The 12,582-nt window shown below is 32.9% G+C and overlaps 1 protein-coding gene and 1 pseudogene across 1 annotated transcript; both read left to right on the top strand.

Annotated features, from left to right (window-relative positions):
• Nucleotides 1-4,181: 4,181 nt before the first annotated feature.
• LOC108992962 (probable histone H2B.1) lies at nt 4,182-4,964 on the top strand. The gene has a single exon (XM_018967688.2). The coding sequence runs from the start codon at nt 4,277-4,279 to the stop codon at nt 4,721-4,723; it is 447 nt and encodes a 148-aa protein (XP_018823233.1). The 5' UTR covers nt 4,182-4,276; the 3' UTR covers nt 4,724-4,964.
• Nucleotides 4,965-9,718: 4,754 nt separating this feature from the next.
• LOC108981891 lies at nt 9,719-10,972 on the top strand (annotated as a pseudogene).
• The last annotated feature ends 1,610 nt before the right edge of the window (nt 10,973-12,582 follow it).

The raw sequence follows: 12,582 nt of genomic DNA, 5'->3' as shown, positions 1-12,582 counted from the left end.
CTCTTATTGAAAGTAAAAATCGGGAAATAAGGAAAATCAACATTGAGAAGAAAGCTTCCATGGCAGCTCAGTTTGCTGCTACAACCCCTCTTCAAAATGTTCATGTAATCTCTCATGAAGAACAATGTAAAATTTTCATGGATTTGCAAGTTTTGATCGATGAAAATTTTGCTCTTAAGTTGCTCGATGAATTGCCACCTTTTTGGCCCTTTGATAGGGGAAGAGAAAAAGAAATAGCCCTGAGATTCCCACCTCTTTTGCCGCTCAGTGTGCTCTAACTTTTGCTCTTCCATGGTCGTGGCTCACAAGGATGAAGACCCAACAACCAAAATCATGTGGGATTTCCCTGTCTCTCTCATTCCCACTACCCACATAAGGTATGTTCAAGTACTCCTGAAAATCAGTCTATACACTAGAACAACTAGTAGTAGCTATTTTGAGAATTTTGGTAGTGTTGATGGTGAGGTAGATAAAAAAATAAGTGATAACATGTGTGAAGGAGAGAAGGTTAGGGTAGGAAACCTAGGTAAGAGTTGAGGTGAAAGAAAAAATGGGATCAGACAATAAGTGCCGATGTACTAATCCAAAATTGTTGCTACTTGGAGTTAATTTGACTTTTTAGAGAGATGGGAGCGTGGAGCGAAAAAGCAATGCCATGCTTCACAAAATTTCTTCTAAGGATTGGTTGGAGATTGATTTTGGGATTGCAGAGGGAGTTGAATTTATTGCCATATCATTTGTCAAATCTGTCGAAGTGATTGATCATCTTAAAAGTGATATTGCAGCACAAGATCACAATGGTTGCATTGTTGTTATTACAAATATAAAGAGTACTGACTCACTGAAGAACTTGGAAGAGATCCTTCACGCATTAGAGGGAGTTATGGTAGCAAGAGGAGACCTGGGTGCTCAAATAACATTGAACAAATTCCATCAACCCAACAAAAGATTCTTCAACCGTACAAGCATTTAAATAGGCCTGTCATTGTTGTCTCCCAACTACTTGAATCTATGAATGAATACCCCACACCCATCATAGTAGAAGTGGCTGATGTTTCTAAAGATGCCAAACAACTATCACCCAGTAAGCTAAAAAGGCGACAAATAGAAATAAAGGACCTGATGGAGAAGTTAAGAATGTCAGATGCAGAGTAGAAGCAAATTGCTATAAACGACTAAAATAATTCCTCAATGTTTTTGAAAGATCATGAATTTGCTCTAAAGGAGTTTCTAATACTTGTTGCTGTTCCAATTGATTTCTCCAATGGGCTCTCTTGAGTATATTTCATTGCTACGGAGGCACTTGAGGTAGTTGAATAGTTGGAGTACATAAATGCTTTTCTTGGAAACACAAAATTATTGTTGGTCCCACCTATTGTTGTTATTCATGGTTGTACAACGGAAGATAGGGTCTATGATGGTATGAGAGCAGTTCTTAATGGTGGTGTTGTTCTGAAACATAGTGTCACTCCTGAGACAAAGAAAATTCTTGTTTTTGACCCAAGTGGTGGGACAATTGTGGGCAAGGATATCGTATCTTGTGAATAAGGTGCTTGTATGGGGGATGGTTTGTCACAAGTCCACAAACGAAATACATGGGTCTTGGGCCGATTTAATTTCATTTACAACTTCATTTACTTTGATGCTACCAGTTATTTGGACTACAATATAACTAGTGGGCATTGGGCCTTAATTTTATTTTTTTGTATGCTTTGAATGTGTTAGTCTGGGCCATTATAGGATTATCTCCTTTATATATGAGCCAATGGCTCTAGGGTTATTCATCCAAAAATTTAATGACAAATTCTAATTTCTTTTTCTTATCTTCTTCTCCATTTTCTTTTTATGGAAGTGCTCCCCTCGAAGTGATTAATTTCAATATATTTTATCCTAAGTAACTTGAAGTGTATTACAATTTGGGGTTTGAAGCGAGAAAGTGAGAGTTTTTGCCCAAATGAAATTTGAAGAAAAAAAAATGACGTCACTTAGCACGATGTATCTTATCATATAGATATACAAGACTAGTCTATAATTTATGATTGATGTTGGATATTGAAAACTATTGAAAAGTTGAAGGTTTTTTTACTATGAACATCGTTAAGATAAAGTTTCAAAACAAAATAGAGGATAATTTTTTTAGAGATTATTTGGCAATCTATTTTGAAAAAAAAAATTGCTAAAAAATTTAATACGAATGTCATAATTGATAAATTTTATTCAATAAAAGAGCGACGAGCTCAATTAATAGAACTGATTATATCTTTTTATCCATTCAAACTTGTATTTAGAAAAAAAGTATGCTTTATTATATATATATATATATATATATAGGGAGAGAGAGAGAGTTATTTCATACTTTTTATATAAATTTCTACATGTAACTCGGTCCCTCCTATTTTGTTTTTACAATTATTCTCATTCCATATAATTATTATAAATTTTTTAAATTTTTACATAAAATAAAATAAATATTTTAATATTTTAAAATAAAAAAATAAAAAAATATTTATAAAAATATTTTATTTAATATTTTATTTTTATTTTTATTTTAATTCATCTTATATTATATTATAAAAAAACAAACGAGATTCAAATCAAATTTCTAGCTTTGTCCGTGCGTGTCACAGTCAACTTATTTCACTCCCAACAATGCAATTCAAGAAGTTTACGTTTGTTAAAAATGTAAAACTCGATAATCAAATTTATTAGTTCTTGAAATGTATATATATTTTTCTTTAAAAAATTAAGGTTGTGTTTAGATGTTGAATTGAGTTGAGTTGAGTTAAGTTGAGATGATAAAATATTGTTATAATATTATTATTATTTTGAAATTTGAAAAAGTTGAATTATTTATTATATTTTGTATTGGGATTTGAAAAAGTTGTAATGATGAGTTGAGATGAGTTGAAATGAGTTTGGGATCCAAGGACCAATAAAATGTTATCGATTTATTAAGCTATGAAAATAGATTCGGAATTTTGATTATAATCTTGGTTTAACCATTAAGATAGTCTCTAAATTTTACAAGTTTATTATTTTATGGATTATGTTTCTTATTTTAATTTTTTACTTCATAGGTTGGACAATTTTATCAATAAGGTCTGTTTGTCAAATTTATATTAACTAACTTAAAAGAGATATTTATATGGTATGTTATATATATGCATGCTATTATGGGATGAAAAAGAGTTTCACATTTAAAAATCAAAAATGAAAACTAAAAAAGTAAATAAATAAATAAAGACAAAAGCCCAAAATTATGGATAGCATTTTGTTAAGCGAACAAAATGTGTTGCATGTCCATTATTTTTTTTCCCAAGGCAGAATCTGATATAAAATATGCCTCGGATATCACAAAAAAAAAAAAAAAAAACTTGGTTTACACATAAATTTTATATAAGAAGGTCTAAATAATATATGTTTTCATATTATTGTAAAATTCTATTTTATTATAAAATAAAGGTTGATTTGGATTTAGAGATGAGATGAAATGGTTTTAGATGAAAAATGAAAGTTAAAAAAAATATTATTAGAATATTATTTTTTAATATTATTATTGTTTTGATATTTGAAAAAATTGAATTGTTTATTATATTTTATATGAGAATTTAAAAATTATTTAAAGATGAGATAAAATGAGATAAAATATTTTTTAAATCCAAACGAGGCTTTCATGTATTACATTAAATTATATCACTATAGAAATATCATTATATGAAATTTTTACGTAAACCTTACAATTTTTTGGAAATATAACTATTCTTAAGTATTTTTAAATTATTTTACTGTTATCTAATATTATTTATAAATTATTTTATAATTATCTAAAAATATTCTTAATATCCGAATCTCACTATCTTACAAATATTTGGGTTACTTCAACAGTTCAACGACATTGACGTAATTTCACCGAAATACGAAAGTAGGCGCTTCCTCATTTTCAAACGGTACCGCGCGAGCCAAAATAAACGAAAAATAAAATAAAATAAAGTTGCCGCGCGAGCCAAACACGTCACGGATCTAAATTTCGCGAGCTAAAAGCATCTCAACTGTCGATTTGCTAGTCCGCCTGAAAATCATCAACGGTCCATAAACACTACACATCATCAATCCGTGTGAAAGCTCCATTATCCAATGCCAATCCACTTTGTCTCTCTATATAAACTCTTTCCCAACTCCTCGTCTTACATCAAAACCCTTGGCGTAAAAGATTCGCTTCTTATTACATTTACAGTTTATTTTCCTCTTTAACCTTTTACTGTCTTAGAAATTCCCGATGGCCCCCAAAGCTGAGAAGAAGCCAGCCGAGAAGAAGCCCGCTGAGGAGAAAAAATCCACCGTGGCGGAGAAGGCACCGGCCGAGAAGAAGCCTAAAGCCGGGAAGAAGCTCCCGAAGGAAGGTGGTGCCGGCGCTGCCGACAAGAAGAAGAAGCGTACCAAGAAGAGCGTGGAGACCTACAAGATCTACATCTTTAAGGTTCTGAAGCAGGTTCACCCGGACATCGGGATCTCCAGCAAGGCTATGGGGATCATGAACAGCTTCATTAATGATATTTTCGAGAAGCTGGCCCAGGAGGCCTCTCGACTCGCCAGGTACAACAAAAAGCCCACCATCACCTCCCGGGAGATCCAGACCGCAGTGCGCCTCGTGCTGCCTGGTGAGCTCGCCAAACACGCCGTTTCAGAGGGGACCAAGGCGGTCACCAAGTTTACAAGCTCTTGAAGATTTGACTGTGACAGCTGCTGATCTGCTTACGCTTCTCTTTGCCTAGGGTTAGGAATAGGGTTAGTGGATGGATGTTCTTTAGTTTCAGTTTCCTCTGCTTATTTTGATTATGGTTTGTATGTGTAGTTGGATCTGCTCGATTGGATTTGTGTATGGTAGAAACTAAATTTGAAAAGTTTTTATTTTTGTTTCCGTATCGGTGATATGTCCAATTCTATTGCGAATTTGGTTTCTTGAATTGATTTCTCCCAAATGCGTAAGGTGTACGAAAAAAATGTCGTTTTGGCATCACTGCGGTTTCGGGTTAAAATATCTCTTGTCGGGATATTTCTTCATGTGTGGCTTATTATTTACGGGTTGGAATATAGGTGTGAAGATTGTGGCCAAGAGAGGTCTAAAAGTCTGAATGAATCGAGTATTGCTTAAAGAACGAGAAAGTTGAAAAAGTTGAACTGAGTTGAGTTGAACAAGTATTGTGGTGGGTCTTTAAAGACTACTGGGTTGGTTTAGGAATTACTTCGAGTTACATGCCTGCTAAGTTGATGCCGAAAGCAAGTTCTTGAAATGCCAACAGCTCAAGAAAGTGGAAGAGCGATTATTGTGTATCATTCACGTCAGTGTTTAATAAAAAGCTGTCCAGTGTTACTAGACCAAGATCTCGGATTCCCTTTTGGCTCGAACCTTTTTCCTTCCCATTTTCGCACTTCATGTTCATTGATACTCTGTGTTTCTTTACAGCTGCCATATTTTATTGAAGTAATTCTCAGAGTGCTTGAAGTCTCCGAGCACTTTGTCATAGATGCGATTGATTCGTTCCAGGTTAGAAATGATGTGTGCACTTTGCAGTGGTAAATGGTGCACAATTCGAAAAAAGTTAGGAAATATAGGATTTGTTTTTTTTTTTTTTGCAGTAGTAAAAAAAAAAAGAGAAATTATACGTTCAGTTGTCGAGATAAATGCCGCATAAGCGGCTGATGATGTGAATTCATTTAATTGAAATGCACTGTCTTGATTCTAGAAATTTCTCTCAAAAAAATTTTTTTTTTCTCATCTTGCATTTCGATGCCACAGCCTTCTCTCAAAATTTTTTTCGTTCCTCATTCCTTTCTTCTGCATTTCCCCTCCTCAGTTTAGATTTTAGAATTCCCTCTCTCAATCCTTCTACGATTTCCTATTGTCGAAGACGACGATTTCATTCTCTCAAAGTGCCTCCATCGAGGACGGCAGGTCCCTCCTCTCAAAGTCGCTGCCCTCCCTCTCTCAATGTCGCGATGGTTCTCTAAGAGCCACCCTTAGTTCTGTCTTAGTTTCTATTGCCACAGTGTTCCGTCGTCTTCAATGAAGAAGTAGAAGAAGAAGAATGGTAGATGTTAATGATGCTGGATCTTCAACGGATACATTGCCATCGTTTCTGAGGAAGCTTGACGCCATGGTAGACGAGTCGGAGACCGACTCGGTGGTTTCTTGGAGCGACAGCAACAACAACTTTGTGGTCTGGAACCCGTATGAGTTCGCTGCCAAGCTTTTGCCTAAGCACTTCAAGCACAAGAACTTGGCCAGTTTCACACTGACGTTGGTTATCTTTATCTTTTTTGTTCTGACTTCTTTCTCTAACTATCTGGATTAATTTGAGAATTTTTAGCTGTATTTTGTGGTTGGAAATTCTACTAAATAATGTAACGCTATGGGGCTAGTCTTCTTCGGTTGACCAATCTATTACCATTGTCTTTTATCGTTTGTATGATTTCTTATTGACCAAATTCAGTGTTCTATAGGTTGTAGCTATATTTCATCAACATAATTATTTGAACTGAAAATACTTGTCCCAAAAAAAAAAAAAAAAAGGAAGTTGTTGGCAATCATTTAGGAAGAAGATAACATCAACGTTTTCAGTCAATCATCTAGGAAGGGCAAAATCAACTTCATCTGCTGCTTACGAACCCTTCCACACTTGAAGATCCAGTTCAGCTGCTTACGGACTCAACCACTTGAAGCTCGAGTGAAGACCACACATTGCCGAAGATGACACCATTTCCAAAATGAGCACCAAATCGCCATCCATTTCAGGCCGAAGACCACAATGCAAGAGAAGCACCAACGGAGAAGCAAGCGGGAACCAGAGTCGAAGAGAATCAGAAATGCATTCAACTTGCCGTTAGTTTCTACCTGAAGAGTCGAAGACCACAAATCACTGAAAGAAACCATAGTCGAAGTCCACGAATCGCAAGACGAGAAGGAAGCGGGAATGGAACTCTGTTTTTCATTATTTTTTTTAATAGAAGCTAACGTGGCAACCGACTGGGCGACTGTATATTGCGACTGTACATAGCAGGAGTGATAAAAAAAATTAATAATGATTTTTTTAATTTTTTTTAATAAACAATTGTATGATATTTGTTTATTCTACAATTATATACAATATTACTCGATTTGAAATTGTAAATAAAAAACAGGATTTGAGTAAATATCAATATAAATATAAAGCATCGAGTCATCATAGTAATTTATTATTGGATTGTATTGATGTTTATAATTATATAGATTGTTATAAATATCACACCTTAAAATTGTATTCTAGGCATTAGGCTCTTTTTGAAATGATTTCAATTTATTTCATTTAATCTCAATATTTAAATATAATTTAAACATAAATTTTTTTAAATTTTAAATTTTTTTTATTTAATCATTATAACTCTTCTAAACTTTAAAAAAAAAATTAGTTTTTTAAATTTTAAAGCAAAAATAAGATTCAAAAAATATTTTAACTTTATAACATTTTTATCCATTTTTTTTCCTTTTTTTGTTTTATCAAAATTTTATAAAACATCCTAGCTCAAAGTATTTTATTACTATTTACAAACTATCTTATTACTATTATCAGATTTCTCATTTCATCTCATTTCATATGTGTAACCAAATGAGAACTTACTTTTTTACATGTACATATTTTGCATTTTGATTTATCCCTAAAAAAGAAAGAAACAGCAAATGCTGCCTAGGGATAGGTACATAAATTTATTTTCATTAAGATGAATAAAAGCGTAATTAATGACGACATTTAGCGATGTAAGACTATCGATCTGGATAAAAAAAATTGATCAGACTGGATTGGTAGTCCTATTATTGGATCTCAGGGTATGATTTTTTTGTATCAGATATGACCAAGACCGACCAAATGTATATATATATATATATATATATATATATATATAGTTTTACATATTATATATATAATATCTTTTTAAATAGTAGTTGTATAAGTTAATCATGCCATTTTCATCCAAGCATCACCATTAAACTTATATACAATAAAATTATATAATATCCATTAATTATATATAAAATGTTAAAGAGATAACTTAATATTAGTTTTACTAATTTAATTAATTTTTTGTATTAATTATTCTGTCAAAAAAGAAAAGAGGAAAAAAAATATATTTATGGATCGATAGCTAATGATTCAATACAACAAAAATGGACTAAACTTTTCGGTCTGTGACCTCTTCAGGATCGGATCAGAACGGACTGATTACAACTTCAAAAATCCATAGCCAGAATTGGACATTTGAATAAATAATCATCCTATTATTGAGTTAAAAATTGGTGAATTATGATGCAATTGTTATTGTTCTTATTTTCAACTTCATTTTGCTATGAAGTATGAACCCCTTTTCGTATTTTCCTCGTACGCCTGTGCAAAAATATTCATGGGCCCAACCTGATGGATAAATCCGCTCCAACTCACTCGTTAAATGTGGGTTCAACCTAAAACCGTTGTTTAGCTGGCGAAAGAGCATCTCGTCCGCATAAGTAATATCCATTGGAAACCCTAGATGGGTAGACCCATTCATAAATATATATGTATATATCTATACTTATTATATAAGTGGCTATGAAACGGCCACTAAACGGAAATTCTTGTTTTCCGTTATCTCTCCGTTAACTCAACGTTAGATCACTGTAGCAGCTTTGAAAACAACAACTTTCTTGTCTTTTGTGTGCTCTGGATTGAAATCGTAAAATCATTGTTCACGAATGTGGCCAGACTTGTAGAGTATCCTCACGTTTCTTCACTGCAGCATTACATATAGGGAGATGTTTTTCTTGGGTTGCGAGCAAACTAGCTGGCCATTAAAGCATGGTATATCTACGAGACACAGCACCACTACCAACATGGTTTTTTTTTTTTCCTTCAAGACCACCCTTATCAAGCACTTACATGAACATGCTCTAAGCCTATAATGGCCAAAAAAGCAGTACGGGTCAAGAAAAAAAAGAGAATATTTTAAGTCAATTAATTGTTTTACAAATACTTCTTTTTTAGCAATATTTTAAGGTAATTAGACTTTTAACTTCTTCATTACCAATATATATAATGACTAAATTATCAATTAATACGGATAATATGATTTCATAAAAATCTATCCAATAAAAAAACTCATGCAATATCTGGAAATACATAAATAAAAATTAGTTAGTTATTAGCATAATTCTAAAATTATGAAATGTCAGCTAATCAAATGTTATAATAAGTATTGTTATTGTTATTGCTAAAAAATGTAAAATATATACTAAAAAATATAACAAGCTGGTCCTTGCTTATAACTTTTATTTGCCACTTGCTTTGAAGAACAAATAAATTTTAGTAAATATTTTATTTAAGAATTCTCATATGTGATGATATTTTTTGATTTGATATATTATTTTGTTATATTCGTTTCATTTTTATTTAAAGTATAGATAATTTGATTGCTTGTATTGTTCAGTGTAGAAATCAATAAAATTATTTATTGATTGTTTATTGAAATTAAAATTGTTTATTGATTAAAATTTATATTTTTTTTAAGAATTACATTATTTTTTAAAATTAATCATTTCAGTAAACTAGGCAAACGTGCTTAGCACGTTTCTCCTGCACTAGTATATATATATATATATATATATATATATATATATCTCTTACTCCTCAATCATGCCCACAAGAAACCGAGTGTCTCTCTCTCTTTCTTTCTATAAGGGTTTTTAGGATGGCTCTGAGTTTGGATGACATTGAGTTTTGGCTCCCACTCGAGTTCCTCACCAACGACGGTTTTTCCATGGACAAGACTGAAAGAAATGTGCTCAACTCCGACTCTGAGACGACGAAGGCTTTGTTCCCTCTAGAGTTTCCCTACGAGTTTGACTCTTTTGGGACTTCCTCAACAGATCTCAGTTCTTCTGTTGAGTCGGTTGTCGATTCGAGTGAGATGGAGAGCGATGAGGAGGACTACCTTGCTGGCTTGGCTTAGGTGCTCGACAATGACGTCCCTAACCAAACCCATCACCATATCCATCTTTCTTCTAGTTCAGATTGAGGTGGGAATTCTTCGCCCAAATTGGTTGGATGGTGCCAAGTACTTGGGCCAGCACCGCGTCGATGGCTTCCTTTGCAACGTTTGGGAGAATGTCGACTTCATTTGGTACTACGAGGATGTTGTCACTAAGAAACCTATTCATTGGGAGTTTAACATTGGTGCGTATTTATATATAATTCATCTTTCATTTGCTCTGTTGTTTAGTAAATTTTTGTTAAATATGGGCACCCTTTCAAATCGAACTATCTCTCTTGTTTTTTAACACAATATGCTGCTGAAAAGGTCTACCCTTTCTATATAACAGATTGTTCGGAATCGAAATTTGTCTTTGACATGAATTGCAAGGTGTTGTGAAGGGAGGAATGCACATGTCATGATGTTTGAAGTGGGAGCGGTGCTCAAGGATGCCCGGTAGCAAGCCCCTGTATACTGTTTTGAAAAGAAGCGTGATGATGATGGATTCGACCCAACTGCACAATCTGTCACCAACCAGCGCTTCTCGAGAGTGTTTACTGGATGGAGCACTTGAGGCTCTGATCTCTGGCATCTCTGAAAATTCTGAAATGCATGTTTCTATTGCTTTACAAAATTTCTCATGAATAAACTTAGATGTTTCCTTCCCCAGAAAATGTCATCCACTCTCACAACAGCAACAAACGCTTGTTGGTAATTTGTTGTAGATTGTTAAGAAAAAATCATCTTATGATGCTAAATAAGTAGCAAGATGTTCCACAATTCTTATTATTTCTCATTTATCCTGTAATGAATGTGATGAAGGGAAAACCGTCCGGTTCCGACCCGATCCAACCCAACCCGAATGTGCCGGTTCGGGTCAAAATGTGCCTTGGGCAGGCCGGGTTGCAAGCCTATTTCCTCGTACATAATTCTTTATAAAAACCATATTTTGAAAAGGAGAGATCCTTTTGTCTTACCATAGTTCGCTATGCATTTCACATACTATGTTGACAACATTGGGTACTATATATTCTTGATCATCATTTCAATGCACCTTATCTGTGTATTTGCTCATCACTATGCTTTTCGTTTGTGTTAATTGCTTATCTCTATAGCTAGTTTGCTTATCACTGTGCTTTTCGTTTGCTTCAATGTAGAACTTGATGATGATCATATTTGGGGGAACTAAATTTTGCACTCTGAATTGCAATCATTGTTTCAGTTTGCATCTTAAACTTATATTTTGCAAATTTGTGGCAAAATAGGTAGTTAGAGTGTTAATTATCATAATGTGGAAGTTCAGAGAAGGAATCAATAATGATGGTTGGAAGAAAATGGAGATACTTAGGAGAAAGAGGGAGGAAATACCACAAAACTGGTTCACATATTACTAATTTATGATCCACCATCCTTTTTTTTATACAAGTAATTGATAAGTTTTATTCATAATATAATAGGCACAGCCAAATACACAAACGTACTATATATCATGAGTATTAGTGTATTGATATTTTTTTTTAAAAAATGCAAATATGTTTAAAAAATATTTGAAATAAAAAGCAAAAAAAAAAAAGAGTACAATTTGCACTAGGCAGCATATAGAGTGGGTACATAGAGGCGGCAGAGTAGCACCACTCTTCATAAAAATATATAAACTCACAAGTTGACGTGTTTTTACGTTATCCGTTAGATAGCTACTTTATAATAAAAATAATTTTACAATCTAACATACCACATTAAATTATATCCACATTTAAATTTATTTTTGTGAAATCACTTTGTTTATTTCTCAAAGAATAATGTTGTACAAGTCCCGGGTAAGTCATTTGTAAAAAAGTGGATCTCACTAAAAAGAATAATTTTTTTTACACTTTTTAAAGGTGAAATATACTTTTTTACAAAGGTTAATTACGCGGGACTCATCTATTTGAGTCTTTTTACAAATCGTTTCTCTTTCTCAATAGATAAAAACTACACTTAACACTTCTATCGCAATTGTTTGGTGTACACAAGGCAATGGATAAATAATTAGTAATTTATTTTAGAATTCTTCTACTCATCATTTTTATCCATAGATATTTGTTAAGAAATAAAAATAAAAAGATAAAAAATCAAATCAGATGTGTGATGTATGTATGATAAATATAATCTTTTGTGAAATTAGCTACGGGAAAGCAGATCAACAGCAATTGGGTGCGCACTTTAGCCAACCCACGACCAAAGCTCTTAGGCTCATTTGGATTTATAATGAGATGAGATGATTTTATATGAATTAAATAAAATATTATTTTTTTATATTATTATTATTTTAAAATTAAAAAAATTAAATTATTTATTATATTTTATGTGGTAATTTAAAAAAATAATAATAATAAAATGAGATGAGTTGAAAGTATTTATATATCAAAACATGTCTACTTTTCTGCCACGTTGGCATTTAACTTAAACAGTTGATGAACGAGGTCCTTCTTGGCAACTGCTCTTGATTAATACGCAGTTTCGCTATATAATCATCTTCGTCTTCTTTTTCTTCTCCTAACCTCTCTC

The sequence above is a fragment of the Juglans regia genome, chromosome 14 (genome assembly GCF_001411555.2).
Source record: "Juglans regia cultivar Chandler chromosome 14, Walnut 2.0, whole genome shotgun sequence".
NCBI classification, from domain to species: Eukaryota; Viridiplantae; Streptophyta; class Magnoliopsida; order Fagales; family Juglandaceae; genus Juglans; species Juglans regia.
Note: the sequence above shows the minus strand (reverse complement) of the source record. Positions and strands in the feature narration are given on the sequence as shown.

Bases quoted from the DNA above. Each gene is read 5' to 3' on its own strand.
- LOC108992962 (XM_018967688.2), top strand. From the start codon at position 4,277: ATGGCCCCCAAAGCTGAGAAGAAGCCAGCCGAGAAGAAGCCCGCTGAG.